Below are 17,906 nucleotides of genomic sequence, written 5' to 3' on the forward strand. Positions count from 1 at the left end.
GCAGGAAACTGTGAGGGTGAGGTGGGGAACTGAGAGGGGTAGCTGGGCAGCTTGGGGTCCATGGGTACAGGTGTTGGAGGTTGAGACTGAGGAAAGGTCTGGGTGACAGGTTCGAGGCATCCACTCTGTAGGCGAGACAGTAAACCGGTCAACCTTCAGACACACTGTTCTTGCAAAAGGTATGAGAAGGATGTTTTTCTAATAATACTAACTTGAACAATCTTGTCGATGCCCAACGCTCTGTCCAGCTCGGCCAACTCACTCTCATCAGTGCGGCTCAAGAAAGTGACCAGCTGCTCCAGCAGGGCCTTCTCGTCGTTACAGCCCTCGGGAGTGGTGGGTGGACACAGCATCTTATCCAGCGGACACGGAACACACTGCCTGCTTAGAGCAGAGGGAAAAAACAACAACAGAGGTAATCTATGATTCTGATCATGATGAGGAGGAAGGAACATTGGGTAAGCGGCAGGCAATTCTATGTTATGTTGCATGGTTAACTGATTTGGCAGGTAAGTAGAATTTGGGTGAAAGTGCACATCTGCTTCCTTGTGACTCAGATATATTTATAGCAATAATTATGTCTGGAAATATAAATATTTCTATCTATTCTTGAGAGATGAGACCAAACATTGCACCCGCTAATAGTTTATAAAATAACAGCTACACATTGATATTAATCAGAGATAATTTACTTGAATGTTCTCAGCACATGTAAACACAAATGTAAAACTAAAACTAAAATAAAGGTAAACAGAAATATTGAACAAAAACAAATTAATAAATACAATACAGGCATATAAAATCACTAAAACTTAAAGAAAATATTAAAATAAAGGCCAATGAAAAATATTAATAAATACTGTATCATCACATAAATATTACTAAAATAACACTGCTACTTACTGTAGTTAAAAATATATATTTACTTCCACCTAGTTTCAACAAAGTCCCACAAGCCCTGTTGAGGCTTTATTTTTTGTTAATATCTGTTATAATTATATTTTTAACTAAAATTCCACCACCCAAATTTTAAAGAAATAATTCTAATTAATAAAATTAAAATAATTAAATAAATAAGTCTAATTTTACATAGGTTCTTTTAGTTGTAAAAAATAATAAATAGTTATTGTAATATTAATCAGATTGTTTGGTTCATTTCTGTAGCCTGATTATGATCAAGAATTACTGTATGACATTCATAAACACTCACTCTTGAGGAGAGGACAGAGGGGCCTGTGTCTGGTTACCCAAGCTGCTATCGAAGGTCATTGGTTCAACCAGGGACAAGGGCTGGAACTGCTGAGACTCAGGAAGCTCCAGTTTGGCCAGACCTGAATCAAAAGAGACAAAAAAAATTGTTAACAGTCTTCTCCCCTTCATTTAATAATCAAACTGTTTCTGTTTTCAAACATGGTGATGCGTTCAATCCTGCACCTGTATTGGTGTTGAAAGAGTTGAGGCTGGTTGGATTGGCAAAGGGGCTGCTGCTCTCCTTGGGTGGCTGAAACGGCTCAGTCTGCCCAAGATCCGGCACCTGGACCTGACCCTGATTTGGTGTGGAGGGGTCACAGAACTCAAAAGAGGACTGATTTGAGAGGTTTGATCCATCAGGGAATGCTACAGAGAGAGGTGGAGGAGGACAAAGCAGTTATTGAGGACTTAAGACAAATGAAATATGAATTTTATTATTACTCCAGTGGGACGGGCATCACCTTGGCTTGATGTTCCTGGTGACTCTCTCTTCACATTCAACCCGATGGAAAGGTTGTCCTCACTGGGCTGGACGAGCACTGGCTCCTCTACTGCTTTACCTCCCACAGAGCTTCTCAAAGTGGGCAAGAGCTGGTTCAAAGTGTCCAGATCGGTACTGGGAAACTGCTACTTATGTAAACACAGCGGTGGAGTGGAAATGAGAGCAAAGGTCATCAACATCAAAAGGCACACCAGAGCACAAGAAAGACAAAGTCCACACGTGACTCCCCTTAAATCAGCTCATGAGTAAACGCAGCAAGAGTAAGGCCTACAAAATATTAGTGATGCACTGAAATTTGGCTGCCGAAAATTATTGGCCGAAAGAGAAATATATTTTATATTTAATGTTAATATATTTTCTGTCCCGATTTTATTGCGTTCATTTCAATAAAAGTGTGGTTATTTTATTGGCTAAGTTTCTTTAAATTCAGTATCAGTAAAATTGTTGATTTAAATTAAAAAGTCTTACAAAATGACTTTATATTATTTCATAAAATAAATAAGTATTACAAAGAATTTTCGGTTTCGGTCCAGAACTTTCATTTCGGTGCATCCCTACAAAATATATTATTAATATTCATGCTAGAGTTCACGCTAAAGCTGGTTTAAAGCTGGAATTTATTTTCATGAAAGACAGATATTTCCTGTGACATGAATGATGAGATATGGGCATGTCCAGCCTCAAAGGTGAGAAAAGTTTGACGCAATGCAGTGACTACCAATGGATGTGAAGACATCAGAGTTTTGGAAAGTTGAAAAAGTTCAGGGTACTGTGAGCAATTATACTATTCAATATTGATATTTGCCCACATAAAGCAATATAATAAAATAAAAGATATTTGCCCACATAATTGATTAAAATATGCAAAATTGTATCAAACATTTTTAATATTAACTTAAATCATGTATCAACATCCAACAAAAACATCTGAAAACTGACCTTGCTGTAAAAACCTGAGCTTCTGAAACAACAATATAAGTACACTGTTGCAATACAATGCAGTGAATTCTTTATACTTTTTTCAGTATTTTTTTTTCATTCAAATTGTTTAAGTATTGTGATGATGTGCATTTTTCACCTCATTCTCATTACCAGTTATAGAAATAAAAAGTAAATTTGCTGCTGAGATTAATAGTGAGAAGCAGTAAATGGTCAAAATAGACTTTTCTTCCATCGGCCAAACATCCTATTAGTGGTCAGATTTTCAGGAGTAAAAAGGACGTTAAGTAACACAGTAACATGCACATAGAAAAAATGCTTAAAAACATTTTTCCATAATGTACTTAGATTTATTCATTAAGTACAAATAATGAAATAAGGATGTAAATACCGGGCTGGGCTTGTCACTGGATTGAGGCGAACAAGCGACTGCAGACACGGTGGTAGCGGCAGCAGCAGCAGCTGGAGGGGTCACAGAACTCAAAAGAGGACTGATTTGAGAGGTTTGATCCATCAGGGAATGCTACAGAGAGAGGTGGAGGAGGACAAAGCAGTTATTGAGGACTTAAGACAAATGAAATATGAATTTTATTATTACTCCAGTGGGACGGGCATCACCTTGGCTTGATGTTCCTGGTGACTCTCTCTTCACATTCAACCCGATGGAAAGGTTGTCCTCACTGGGCTGGACGAGCACTGGCTCCTCTACTGCTTTACCTCCCACAGAGCTTCTCAAAGTGGGCAAGAGCTGGTTCAAAGTGTCCAGATCGGTACTGGGAAACTGCTACTTATGTAAACACAGCGGTGGAGTGGAAATGAGAGCAAAGGTCATCAACATCAAAAGGCACACCAGAGCACAAGAAAGACTGACTGCCTCAAATCAACACATGGGTTTGACAGTTTAAGAACACCGTAACAAAGTGAACACAGCAAGAGTAAGGCCTATCATTAATATTCAGTAGGACACTGAAGGGGAGTTCACGCTAAAGCTGAAATTTATTTTCATGAAAGACTGAGAGACATTTCCTGTGACATGAATGATGAGATGTGGACATGTGCAGCCACAAAGGTGAGAAGAGTTTGATGCAATGCAGCGACTTTTGGAAAGCTGAAAAAGATCAGGGTACTGTGAGCAATTACACTATTTAATATTGACATTTGTCCACATAAAGAAATATAAAACTATTGCGTGGAAAACCATGTCAGAAATTGTGGCCCTTCAAAATTTCATTTGTGCACTGCTATAATGGCAAGCTATATTTTTATACTATATTTAATGCTAATCAGTTTTTGTCTTTTGACAAAAAATAAAATTTAGTTAATATTTCTTTATGTCAAAATCAATCATTTATTCAGGTTTACTGAATAAAATGGCAATTAAAATCTAATTTTACTTTACAAAAATGTGTAAAACTATATCAAGTGTTTAATATTACCTTAAAACATGTAGCAAGATTCAACAGAAACATCTGAAAACTGACCTTGTTGTTAAAGCCTGAGCCTTCTGAAATAACATTATAATAAGTACACTATTGTAATACAATACTGTGAATTCCTTATGCTTTCTTCAGCATTTTTTTTATTCAAATTGTTTAAGCATTGTCATGATGTGCATTTTTTTTTTACCTCATTCTCATTACCACTTATGAAATAAAAAGAACCTTGGTTAACAAAGTCATTTTGGTGCTGTGATTAATTCTGAGAAGAAGTAAATTGTCAAAATAGACTTCCATCAGCCAATTATCCTATTTGTGGTCAGACATTCAAAAGCTCAGGAGTGAAAACACTAGAACATTCAAAAGTCTAGAGCCAGTTGTTTTTTAAAGAAATTAATAATTTTCAGCAAATATGTATTAAATTGATCAAAATGTCAATTATAAAGTTGCAAAAAAATCTATTTCAAATAAATGCTGTTTATTTTATGCAAAAAATGACTATGGTTTCTACAAAGCAGCACAACTATAAAATAACAAGAAAAGTTTCTTGAGCACCAAAACGGCAAATTAGTGTGATTTCTGAAGGATCATGTGACACTGAAAACTGATGTAATGGCTGCTGAAAATTCAGCTTTTCCAAAGGAATAAATTAAAACATATTAAAATACAAAACTGTTATTTTAAATAGTAATATTTTACAATATTACTGTTTTACTGTATTTTTGATTAAATAAGTGCTGACTAGGTGAGCATAAGGAGCTTCTTTTCAAAAACCCCAATCTTTTGAACAGTACTGTAAAGTGTGAAGGCCACCAAAAATGTTAATAAAGGCAAAAGGACATTAAGTAACATAGTAACATGTACATAGTAAAAAAGCTTAAAATATTTTTTCCCATAATGCATTTAGATTCATTCATTAAGTACGAATAATGAAATAAAGATGTAAATACCGGGCTGGGCTTGTCACTGGATTGAGGCAAGCAAGGGACTGTAGACACGGTGGTGGTGGTGGTGGCGGCAGCAGCAGCGCAGGGCACGTTCTCTCTGCTCCCTTTCTTCTCTGACTTCACCTTGACAGTATGGATGCTGAGGGCAGCCGGAGGAGGCAAGTCCTCCAGGTCCTGTTCATCCGTATCCAACAGGAAGCGTAGCAGCTGGTGGTCCTGGGGCTCCTTCCCATGTCCCCGTGCTACCAAGGCTGCGTTGGGACTGGTCGGAGGCTTCTTCTTGATGTCAGGTTCCTTGCCCGCATCTGCAGGGCTGCTGTCCTGGAGCAGGCGGTGCAGAATCTTATGCCGCTCAGTCAGACTGCGGTGAGAAGCTGGACACTGGGCCACGGGCGCGGGACGGGGTTGGGAGTCGTGTTCGGGGGCACCATCCAAGAGCTGGTTAAGTTTAGGGTTGCCCACTGCAGCGGCCTTAGGCTCATCAGCGGACGCTTCCGGCAGTTTGGCCAGGGGCTGACGTGCCGGGGAGCTGCTGGGGGTTGGAGTCTGTCTGGAGGGTAAGGGAGAGGGGAGAGAGAAACTGACACTGTCGCCGCCAGACTGCTGCCTGGTCAGTCCGCCAGCGGGCGAGTGGATGCCGGGCGCTGAGGGGGAAAAAGGATGGCCGGGCACGCGTGGGCTGCTGGCCAGGCCCGGGCTGCCCCGTGGAGGTCGGGGCGACATGAATGAGGTAGGGGTGGCTGTGAGAGGGCTGCCAAGTGGAGAGGGGCTGCTGACCTGCTGGGAGGGTCCAACGCGGCTGGGCGTCAGGTAGCCTGGTGGAGTGGGTGTGGGGGGTCCAGGAGTGGCACAGGTGCCATTGCTGTTGTTGAGATGGAGGCTGAGGTCACTGGAGGGCTGCAGGGCAGGTGAGCGGGAAGGGAGGGCAGCAGGAGACGGAAGGCTGGGGGTAGTGTTTTCCTGAGAGCTAGCAGTGTTGTGTTCCCTAAAACACACATTATATCCAAAATACATATGTATTGTGTGATGTGCTCATATAAATGCAACAGAAATCATCAGCTACCTGTCTATAGAATGAATGCCCATGATGAAGGGCTGTACGTCTGGGTTTGGGGGGCAGCAGAATTTGCAGCGTGTCTGCGCACTGAGGGACGTCCCATCACTGAGTGTGAAATGGTACAGAGGACTGATGGCCGTGCCGTGGGTCATCACTGTCAACGCACACACAGAGCATAAAAATGTGTTTGTTTTAGAGTTACCACATTTACAAATATCAACTTAGAGTAGTGCTGGGCAGTATGACCAAAAATTTATATCACGGTATTTTTCGAAAGTATACCGGTTTCACGGTACGTGACGGTATTTTTTTTTTTCATGCATGACCGGATGTTAACCATATTTTCTACTGATTGAGAGAGAAAATACTGCAGTATATTGAATTAGAATGCCCTATTTTACGGTCATGAGTGAATATTGTCAAAAAATAACACATCTGAGTAACAAACTAAAAAAAAACAACAAACAAAAAACAAAAAAGACGAACTACGCTCATATTTATAATTCCAAACAATCAGTAAGCTACCGGTGCTAGGAAACGCTGTTTTGTACTCATTTATTGACGAGTTGGCTGCGGTGCGGCCAACTGAATGAGCTGTTTCTCTGCCGCTCACTGCACAGAACAGACGCCGAGAGAGGTGACACTTCTTGGGGAAAGTCAGACCTCGCGTTCGCGGGACAGCACTGGCAAAATCTTCCAACTGAACCATAGCTAAGGTTTATCCAAAAAAGTCGCTAGGTTTGTCAGTATGAATATTCTATGGAAAAAAGCAGCTAAAAGGGTCTGAAAGTTGCTAAATCTAGTGCTAAAGTCACGCTCGTGCGTGTGTGAGACGCGGGAGCTGATGGCAGGGGGCGGAGGATATTTGTGGCGGTCAGTGTGGATATTTCTTCTGTGTCATCACGTTCTATTAGTTCTACAGCTTCAGTTTCAGAACTTTCACGCTTAGTAACACATACTGCTGTTCCCTCACCACAATGCAACAGTGAAAAGGGACCCCTTTCAAGCAATGTCGTGTTCCGAACGTTGTTTAAGCGACATACACCGGTATTGCGGTATTTAAAAAATTCATATCATAACAAAAATAAACAACCGCGTTGTTCAACCATGAACCAGTATACCGCCCAGCACTAACTTAGAGCCTCATTTGCTAACTATAATTGCCTTTTGCTTACTAATTGTTTTCTAAATTTAGGATAAATCCACATGTACGCTGCATATTAACACTACCGTTCAAAAGTTTGCTGTCAAAAATGAATACTTTCATTCAGCAAGATACAATAATTTGATCAAAAGTAACATCTAAAACATTTGTAACAAAAAACGCATTTTTGTAACTATTTTTTTAAGAATCCTGAAAAAAAAACGTCTATCACGTTTCTACAAAAATATATAGCAGTACAGCTGTTTTCAACAATGATAAGAAGAAATGTTTTTTAGCAGCAAATTAGAATATCAGAATCATTTCTGAAGAATCGTGTGACACTGAAGACTGGAGTAATGGCTGCTGAAAATTCAGATTTACCATCACAGGAATGCATAAAAATGATTAAAATATATTAAAAAATAGAAAACCGTTATTTTAATTTAAAATTATATTAAAGGTACGATATGTAAGTTTTCACCGCTAGAGGGGGCGTATTCAAAACAAACAAAGAAACAAAGGCGTAGTTTGACGCCGCCGTGACTGAGTGTGGAATCATGGGAGTTGTCGTCTTCAACCCCACAGCCGACGCAATCCGACGGGACTCAGGCAGAAATCATGTTCATGGATGAGCTAATGTATTAAAGATTTATCGTAGTATGAAGCAGAGTGAGGCGGAAAGCCGTCGAAGCGAAACGAGGCCGCCGAAGCAATTTTATTATGCCACCCTTTAGCGCTTCCGCTCCTTCCAGTCGTGCGTATGTGGGGTAAAGCAGCGCTGTTTTAGGTGTGTTTTGAGTTTGAGCTCCAAGTTAATTATTTGTCGTCGAATTTTTTATCTTAAAATCAATTTTATACACCATCATTTTTGTTTCTATAACGTGTGAATATATCCCCTATCGTATTCTACAACAAAAACAATCAGAGCGCCTTGTTATCACTAGTTGTTTTATTACGTCTTAAATTGATTTTTCTGTACATTTCTGCCATATGTACATTAACTGACAGTCACCACTGATAAGCTACCACTAAATATTGTAGAAACTTAATTTGCTGTAAAGTTGCTTCGCAATGATTTGTATCGTGAAAAGCACTGTACAAATAAACTTGACTTGACTTGACTTGACTTATCATACTAGATACGTTTGAAAGTTCTGTTATAATGCTACTCTGTGCGGTCGCCACATGTGTAATAAAACGCACAACATATTAAAGCGTCTTTGGTGTTTCCATGTTTCCTAAAAAACAAAACCGGAATTCGAGGGTGTATGACGTCATTAGCAGGCGACACAATGACACTATGGACACGGTCCGTGTCACTAGTTAAAATTGCTTATTTCTCTGGATTTAAACATTGAAACATTTGGGATAATGTAAGTACACAAGTCAGCAAAATATATAACACTGTTCTAGTGGGTTTTGGATATTTTAATAAAAAAATCTTACATATCGCACCTTTAAATAATAATTTGAACTGTAATGTATATCCTGTATTCATAAATGTACATTTCTTTTTATAACCTTTTGAAGGAGGAAAATAACATGTTTGCTCTGTAAAACAGATAATAAAACTGCTTTTTCAGGCAAATAAAAACTGGCTACTGGATTAATTGAAAAAAAAGAAACGATGCACAGATTGATCAGTTATCAAAATAATTGTTGGTTGCAGCCATATTGGGCAGATTAGAACACCTTGAACGAGTGAATGAGGGTATGAATCAAAATGTGAGTGTAAATCATCAAATAAATCATAAATAGTCATTCTCTAGGTAAAGAAATGCAAGGTCAGATCATTACTGCTTTAAAATGTCAAGTACTACTCAAAATGGCTAGAACGGAGGTGAATGTGCTCACCCTCGTGAAGCAGCTTCTTGGCATGGGAGGGCTCATTGCCCTGAGACTGGAAGAATGCGTAGATGCACTTCCTGACCAGGTCCTCCCATCCTGGTCGGCCTGTGGCCCTCAGAGCACTCGTCTCGATGGAGATGATTTTCCCTGCGCGCGCACACACACACAAACACACACACAAATCAAACAGCAGGAAAGATCATTAGATTCTGTAAACAGGACTTCAGGTTCAAGAGGAGGAAGCTTTACTACAACAGATTTAACAGATTTAACAAACCGTTTTGTGCTTCCTTCTGCAAGAACAGAAAAATTCAGATTCAGATTTCAGATTCAGTCTGCATGCTTATTATTCTTCTCCAGCTGACTTTTTCTGCCACTGCTAATAAGGCTTTCGAGACTAGAGACACTACCTAGTTTCAGCAACAATTCTGATTGTTGTAGTTTATTTTTATATATATTTTATTTTTTGTTTTATTATTTTACTCAAAAGTTTGAAGTCAGTAAGTCTTTGAAAGAAGTTTCTTATGCTCACTAAGGCTGTAATTAAGTGATCAAAAATACAACAAAACTGTAATATTGTGAAATATTACTACAATTTAAAATAACTGTTTTCTATGTAATTATATTTAATTATAATGTCTTTATCACTTTTGATCAATTTAATATGCCCTGGCTTAATAAGTCTTAATTTCTTTAAAAACAAAAAACTTTTGAACAGTAGTGTACTAAACTAAGCAAGTTTTCTTTGAGGGAGAAAGTCATGTGTATTTAGACAGGAATTACAAAAACAATGTGTCAGCTCAATGTACCTGTCGCTTGATGATGTGACATTAAAAAAAATAGAGTGCAATGAAATGGAACTAAATTAAGGTGTCTGGAGATGCATTTTAAAAAGTGCTTATAATCAAAATCATTATTTCAAGAATAAGATGCTGAAAAAACGGAGACGTACTGCAAAAGCACACGACCATCTGGAGTCTATCTAACATTTTTACATTTACAGCAATTAAGACACTTAATACAATTAAGAACACGTTCTGTGTGAACACTTGTGTCCATCTTTGTTATAGTAACTACAGATACTATTTACTTTCATTCATCATTATTTTATTTTGGCTACAGCTATTTCAGCCACGTTTTTCTGCTTTGCAATATTTGTTCTATTTTTACTTCAATATAATGTCTTTGGTTTAGCCTATGACAATAACACTGCATGAGCTCTTACATGATGATAATGTGCCCAGATCAACAGGTCCTAGCAGCTGAGACTAAGTAAGTATGTGTATATAATGAAACACTACCTGTAGGGTCCTGCTTGGTGATGAAGGACTCTGTACTGACAGGGATCTGAGGTGGATGGGGCATTCGGCATGCAATACAGATTAAACAGCTCTTCAGGTCTGTGGACAACAGAGACATAACAGTTTAAAGTGCTATATGCAACACATACCGAACATTTTTTCATAAATCTGTACAGAACATGATTAAACATAATTCAATTAGAAAAATGCAAAATAGAAGAATTATTATTAGTGGACTCAGACTTTTGAACCTTAAAATAAAAAACTGATTTCACATTTGAGCGCTGGCGTGTCAATGACAGCTTCATCAGACTCCCTGCACTAAGCTAAATATTTATATGGGTATGACTTTATGAGTGTGTGTGTGGTCTCACCCTCGCCCTCCTCCTGCACCGCTCTAGGCTGAGAGACTGTGAAGCACTGCATGAGCTCATACTGTTGACGGGCCTCCTGGTTCTCTGCGTCCACCTCGTCTGGAGGCCTTTTCAGCAACCTGCAGTTAAACGTGTGGCTGTTCCTTCGGCCTTGCTCCTGAGGCCATGGCACACCGTTTACTGAAAACACACACAGACGTGCAAGGTGAGTTAAGTGTGAGATAAAGACCACCAGTGGAGTGCCATTGAGCTCTGAAGTGAAAGAGGTTGACCTCTAACCTTTGTGCTAGTATTTACAGTGAATGATTAACATAGAACCCTACCTGCCTTTAGTTTTTAAACCATTTTTTTTTTTCTACAACTAATACAAAACAAAAAGCTTGCACATCTTGCTTCTCCCATATCTCGGTTGGTTATAAAATACAAATATACATAAATATGGAAACAATTTAAGTACACAATGACAATGGCAATTAATAGCTCTGCCCACAAAGAAATCTCATTGGTCCAAATTCCTAATCGCCAAAGCTGTACATTAATCATCAAATAACTTCTGAGTTGTTGTAACTGTGTCATGTCGCATCATGTCTGGTTAGGTGTAAAATTTACTGTTAAATCTTTATCTACCGTTCTGCTCTTACTGTGGCCCTTCTCACTGAGAGACTCACCAAGGCTCTTGGGTAGCAGGTTGCGCACAAACTCGTTGTGATCACCCACATGAAGGATGCTGTAGACGCTGGAGGTCATCAACTCTTCCTGGGTATAACCCAGATAACCGGTGACGTTCTCAGACACAAACACAATGCGCCCCTCGCGGTTCACGACGAAAAAGAAGCCATCCAGGGCCTTGTGGAACAGACAGAGAACAGAGATGGAAGACAAAAATAAGATGTACGTTGCATAAAAGTTTGTCATTCCCAACCATAGGAACTGAGCCAGGCTCAGATGAGGAGAGAATGGAAATTCTGGTCATACAATCTCAATATCAGTCTTTATCTTTAAACAGATAAAGAGTTTAAAAAGTCTAACATACCTCTAAGAGAAGTGGCCCAAGGGCTTCCTTCTCCACCATGCCCTGACTGCTGGACGATATGTCAGTCTTTTGCACCTCATCATCTGGAGACATCAGAGCTGCTTTTTCTGTGGACATGCAAAGAACATCATGTTTACATTTCTGGTAAGTAACACCAAAGACATCTAAATTTCAGTGCATGAACATACACTATGGAGTCAGTAAACAAAACACAATATTAATAAAAAATAATTTAATTCTTTTTTAATTAATCATTTAATTATAATAAAGTACGCATAAATATGACAGTCAATATATTTATAATGTTATAAAATATTTCTATTTCAAATAAACGCAAATAAACTTACTATTCATCAAAAAATATTGAAAAAAAAAAACGTATCACGGTTTCCACAAAAAATCTGTGCATTGATAGTAATAAGAAATGTTTCTTGAGCACTAAATCAGCATATTTTAATGATTTCTGAATGATCATGTGATACTGAAGACTGGCGTAATGACTGCTGAAAATTCAGCTTTGCCATCACAGGGAAAATTACATAACATATTCAAAAATAATACATTTGTTAAAATTGCAAAAATATTTCCCAATATTACTGTTTTTACTGTATTTTTGATCAAATAAATGCAGCCTTGAGCATAAGACACTTCTTTCAAAAGCATAAAAATAAATCTTACCAACCCCAGATATTTGAACGCTAGCGTTAACACAGTGAAACACAAATTCACCGTTTTTTTGCCTAAAGTTTTGGTTCCTGGTTAATGTAATCCACACCTTCCAAACCAATCTTACGCATCCCTATCCATAAGAGCTTTCTAATGTGTAAGCGGCCTTATACAAACACACAAAAAACATGCATAATTTCACTATTGTCCACCTTCCTCTCTTGGACTGGGTGGATGAAAGCTACACAGCGGAAGCCTCTCTAAGACTAATGTGAGCAAAGTGGTACTTTTGGACAGGAGCCAGCCGCAGTAAGTGCAGAGAGCACTCTTGAGAAAAGCTTGAGACCGAAGAGTCACAATTTGGTCACTCCCATCCCAGTTCGACTCAAAGAGCTGATATAAAGTGTCAATGATTATTCTGCGGCCAAACTACTTAACCTTTTTCTCCTCTCGAGATCAAAGCTTCTGAAGGACCGCATGAGAACGTGGCTCAGTCCAGCAGCTGGAGAGAAGAGAGGACGAGACTGTTTGTTTTGGGCTGCATTTTAAGTGAAGACTTCTTGAAGGAAAGGCTAAATTTAGATCAGAGCTCGAGCGCTGTATTTACACACATAATAGCAATGTAGCTCTCACCGAGGAACTTTTGCAGAGCGCTCAACTCGGCGACGAGTTGACGGAACTTCTGCAGAGCGCTCAACTCGACGACATCTGTCTTGTTAGCTCTGTTCTGAACTCTGGAACGCGAAAGTTTAAAAAGAGATCAGTCTGGTGGGAGGGGATAGGAGTTTTAGGGGTTTTACAGAGACGTTGCTTGGCCAATATGTTGTAAGGAACGGGAATGACAGAGTTAACTTCAAATGTCCACACAGCTATTTTTTTCTATTTTGCATAGCAGTCAATCGATGTGGATATTTTGATGGCTGATGCTGATATCTTACAGTGTGATCATACAGATTGATGGCTGGGATAAGGCTTATATATATATATATCATACTATTTAATTTAAATATAGTAAATAACATGCTGCAACAAAATCACGATTGCAAGTTAAGCATCACAAAATTTAGTAAAGTATCACAATCGTTTCTCAAGTGATTTTGGATTGATTAAACAAAAAAAAACCTATCAAGCATATTTTTAATTAATAAATTAGCCTAATTAAAATAAAAATCAATTAAGTAAAATAAAATTATAAAAATCATTTAAAATAAATTAATTTATACATTTCTATAAATTAATTTATCAATACTCATTCTCAGCACTGGTGGAAAGAGTTTTTTTTGTTTACACTTATCGGCATAACAGAAAAACTTCTCAGCTAATCAGCCTTGGCGATTTATATTCGTCAGCCACTAATTTTGAACTTGGTGTAAATGCCAGAATAAATAACGAATAAAATTCATACACAGGATATTTGCAAATATATTCATTCTATTTTAAATAATGTATTGGTGATGCCCATCAATTGAAGGAGTACTGCAACTTTGGGCCCTTGAAGTCCAGCTCAGTTCAGTTCAAATAGTATCTGTGCAATCAAGTCGACAATATTGCCAGAAATTAAGTGTCCCCAACTAAGCAAGCCAAAGGGGACAGTGGCACTGACAGTAGGCAGCTTCATGGATCATGACATAAACAACGCAGTTTTGATTTGTGGTTTGAAAACTTAACTTTGCAACATTATTAGGGGCTGAATTGAGTCAACATGTGGTTAAGTGAAGTCAGTGGAAAAATTTTAGGAGAACCTGTGGAAGAACAAAAGAGAAAAGGAACCAAGCTCCACATCCTCACGATTAGCCCTAAACAAATGAATACAAATGGGAGTCCCAGTCAATCCCACAATCAGCCTCCCTGGCAATCAATCATAACGTTCTGACACCACTCCCACTTCAAACACAGCCAGCTGCCATGGCAGCAGCGTTACTGTGGCAGTGGTGCAACAGGCGATACCTGATCTCATAACAGAAGACTTCCGATCTGCGTGATGTAAGGGCTTTATGTGTTCGGTGTGTCACACATACACAGACAGCTGGCCTATAGATACAGAACTGCCAGAACTCTCCTACTCTTTTTCAAAGGGAAAACAGATGAATCAAAGCAAAAGACTTCACAGTTCATTTATTACTGTTGTTTGCCAAGGCATGAATCACCATTACTATTGCTCATACTTAGGGTTATGGTTTTGTTCAAATCCCTAACCATAAGAATGAAACTTTCGTAACTCATCCCACACTGTTTGTAACACTAACATGTACAATACTTAACTATTTTGCTTGTTGAGGAGAGGGGTGCTATTGATTGTTTTGAGCGATCAGAATTTCCACATGGTAAACAATAAACCACAAATTAAAAAAAAAACATATGCTTGAAGAGAGGTCATTTTTTGGAGGGCTGGGTTTTGACACAAATTTCATGATTTGATTCGATTCTGACTCGCAAGCTTTCGGTTCGATTTGATTTGATTCAATTCAAAATCGATTATTTTGGATACATATCAGGTACAGTACATGCAAAATTTTCTCAAGGAAAAAAAACTTTCAACTAATGCTGTAAAATATAAATGGTATAATTAAATACAAGCCAGTTGGTACTACATTACTATAATACTGAATGTTAAAATGAACTGATTTGTGTACAAACGCTTAAATTACACTCAATCAAGTTTTTATAATAATAAAGTTTCAATTATATAGCCTAATTATATTTCTACTCCAGTCCGTTTTTTTAAATATAAACATTTCAATTGTAGCTGTAATAAAAACATGATGGATTTATTTAAGCATGAATTAAATATTGAAGAACAGCAAAAAATTATGAGTATGTTATATGGTGCATATATTTAGCAAAATGCTCCTCTCTAGAGTTCATTTTGATAGCTGACTAGCGAGTTTATGGTCACCAAATATGTTTTTTCTGAGGTAAATGTGACGTTACGTGATATATATATATATATATAGTAGGGCTGTGCCGATAGACAATAATATCGCGTATCGATGATAATCACAGATGTCACCTGTGGCTGATGCCTTTGGCGATAGCAAGACAATTATTATTATTATTAGGCTAGTAATACTATATCGCCTGTGGCTGATGCCTTTGACTATAGCAAGTAAATTATTATTATTATTATTAGGCTAGTAATACTATCTAATTAATATTAGGGCTTATTTGTTGCATTATATTTCTTTTTCCACGTTTTTACAGTATTGCGCGTTATAACCAATCACACACGATTATGTTGCGCTTATGAATGCAATAGCCAATCAGAGGCGTTCAGATAAGTAATCGCTGAAACAGCGGAGTTCAGTTGTTCAGCACATGCTGACTGAATTCTGACTCGCGAATTCTCATCATAAACAACAAAGGGCAGATGTACGTGCAATGTAAGTATAAGAGATTTATTTATCATACAGTGTAGATTCACTGATTTTAACGGGAGTGTTTTTAAAGTACATAACCTCGCGCTAGACTGAGCTTTGAGGATGTTCTTTGGTAATGTAATGTTCTTTGCTCATTTTCTGTAGCTGCTTTTTGAATAACTGAGGAAATGTAAGCATTATAATTAGTAACTTATGATATTTCTATTAATTTGTTAGCATGATAAATACAAATTCAGTCATATTAAAAACATTAGATTGCTTTTAGCCTTACACTGGAGTTGGTTCATTTTCCGGCAATTAAACTAAGTAAACAAATAATTAAATAAATTAGCACGATAATATCGTGTATCGGCGATCTCACAGGGTGATGATAGGATGACATGAAAATTGAACATATCGCCCAACACTAATATATAGTCTACAATCTGTTATATTGACAACTTTCCGTGGTTGAAACACTGATTGAGCGATTACATGAGACAGGATACAGATTTCAGTAAGACGTACTCTTTCTTTTAACATACCTTCAGATGTTTATTCTTGTTTATTTCGTGCTGAAACGGGTATTAAAGCAAAGGAAATGATCAGTTCATGTGCGTTTCGCGTTGCCGCTTTTCTTGATATGAGGTGCTACAGCGATCGGTCACGCCACATTACACAGCACCAAAATGGCATTTATTGTTTGAATACTGTAATAAAATAATAAGAATTTGAAATATGAGACTTCAAAAGTAACAAAGCACAAAGCTTATTGCAATTTATTGGATGGGAGGTGTGCTACAATGTTCCGTTCATTAGCTGAAAACAGGATAGATAGACTAATCGATTCTTTGGATTTAAGAATCAATACAGTTTCGTTAAAAATGAGAATCAATTAAAATCGAGAAATCTATATTTTTTACCCAGCCCTAATATTTTGTCACAAATAAAATTTTGTCACAATTTGGCAACAAAAATGTCCATTGCTGATTGTAAAATCATGCAAAATCAGCATGGGGAAATCTTTCACCCCCACACAAAATCACATGTATTCCTATTGAAATTTTTGGATTGCGCCCACAAAAAAACTCTAAATAGGCACCCTAATAGGCACATACCACATACTAAACAGCTTAAAAACTAGAGCCCGACCGATATGGGTTTTTTGGGGGCCAATGCCGATACTGATATTAGGGAGTAAAAAAAAAACGCTACCGATATATCGGCCGATATTCTTTATGTGTAGGCTATATTATAGTACAGTATAGTCAAAAGTTTGGACACACTTCCCATTCGTGTCCAAACTTTTGACTGGTACTGTATATAGAATACAGTATATAGCCTACATAAACAGAATATATATACATAAACATTTTTTGCAATAACTCAAATGTGGTGATCAAACACTTATAATGATGTGACAAACATAGGCCTATGTAGTGGAGGCAGGGTATTTAACAATTTAACAATAAACTTTATTATTCAAAATGAGTCTGACATCAGTGCACTTAACAGTATACTTCACTTCACTTATTATAAATAACTTAACACAAATAGAACAAAATATATATAACTTGAATTAAGAAATTAAACAAGGTAACCGTGTAGGTCAAGCAAGCTACTGCCAAACCAACATGGGCAGGTTTATGCAGGAAGCACAGCTTTTCCAAATGTAAACATCTAAAATGAATAAATAATAATAATTTTAAACAATTTTCACAAACTCTGTGTTGTGTATTATGTTTCTGGCAATCAAATGAACATGCAGAACATTCATATTTAAATCGAACATTGTATAAATTTCGTGTTATACAGTAAATTCTGTTTTTATGACTGGATTCCACGATTCCGTCCATGTTTTCTGCATCACGGAAATCATTGGGCCCTACTAATGTAGCAAACGAATATGATAAGCTCATTGTGAGAGTAAAAGACGGGGACATTGTTGTTTATTTACTTTAGCATTGAGTCTCTCCAACTAGGTGACAACGTAGCGTTAAATCACCATTCAACAGACTCAAGCCACCACCGCACTGCCGTCTATTGGACTGC

General features: G+C 37.8%; 1 protein-coding gene across 1 annotated transcript in view; it reads right to left on the reverse strand.

Moving 5' to 3' along the window:
* The window catches only part of LOC107689458 (nuclear receptor coactivator 1), a 70,136-nt gene that overhangs the window by 3,639 nt on the left and 48,591 nt on the right, over positions 1 to 17,906 (reverse strand). Inside the window, exons 6-17 of the mRNA XM_016487454.1 lie at positions 11,833 to 11,939; positions 11,468 to 11,645; positions 10,800 to 10,979; positions 10,426 to 10,524; positions 9,131 to 9,271; positions 6,139 to 6,286; positions 5,079 to 6,060; positions 3,311 to 3,476; positions 1,435 to 1,617; positions 1,211 to 1,331; positions 213 to 381; positions 1 to 125 (exon numbers count right to left, since the gene is read on the reverse strand). Coding sequence (XP_016342940.1) covers positions 1 to 125; positions 213 to 381; positions 1,211 to 1,331; positions 1,435 to 1,617; positions 3,311 to 3,476; positions 5,079 to 6,060; positions 6,139 to 6,286; positions 9,131 to 9,271; positions 10,426 to 10,524; positions 10,800 to 10,979; positions 11,468 to 11,645; positions 11,833 to 11,939 — 2,599 coding nt within the window. The remainder of the gene's footprint in view (positions 126 to 212; positions 382 to 1,210; positions 1,332 to 1,434; positions 1,618 to 3,310; positions 3,477 to 5,078; positions 6,061 to 6,138; positions 6,287 to 9,130; positions 9,272 to 10,425; positions 10,525 to 10,799; positions 10,980 to 11,467; positions 11,646 to 11,832; positions 11,940 to 17,906) is intronic.

Source organism: Sinocyclocheilus anshuiensis, unplaced genomic scaffold, assembly GCF_001515605.1.
Source record: "Sinocyclocheilus anshuiensis isolate Anshui unplaced genomic scaffold, SAMN03320099.WGS_v1.1 scaffold1480, whole genome shotgun sequence".
In the NCBI taxonomy this organism is placed as follows: domain Eukaryota; kingdom Metazoa; phylum Chordata; class Actinopteri; order Cypriniformes; family Cyprinidae; genus Sinocyclocheilus; species Sinocyclocheilus anshuiensis.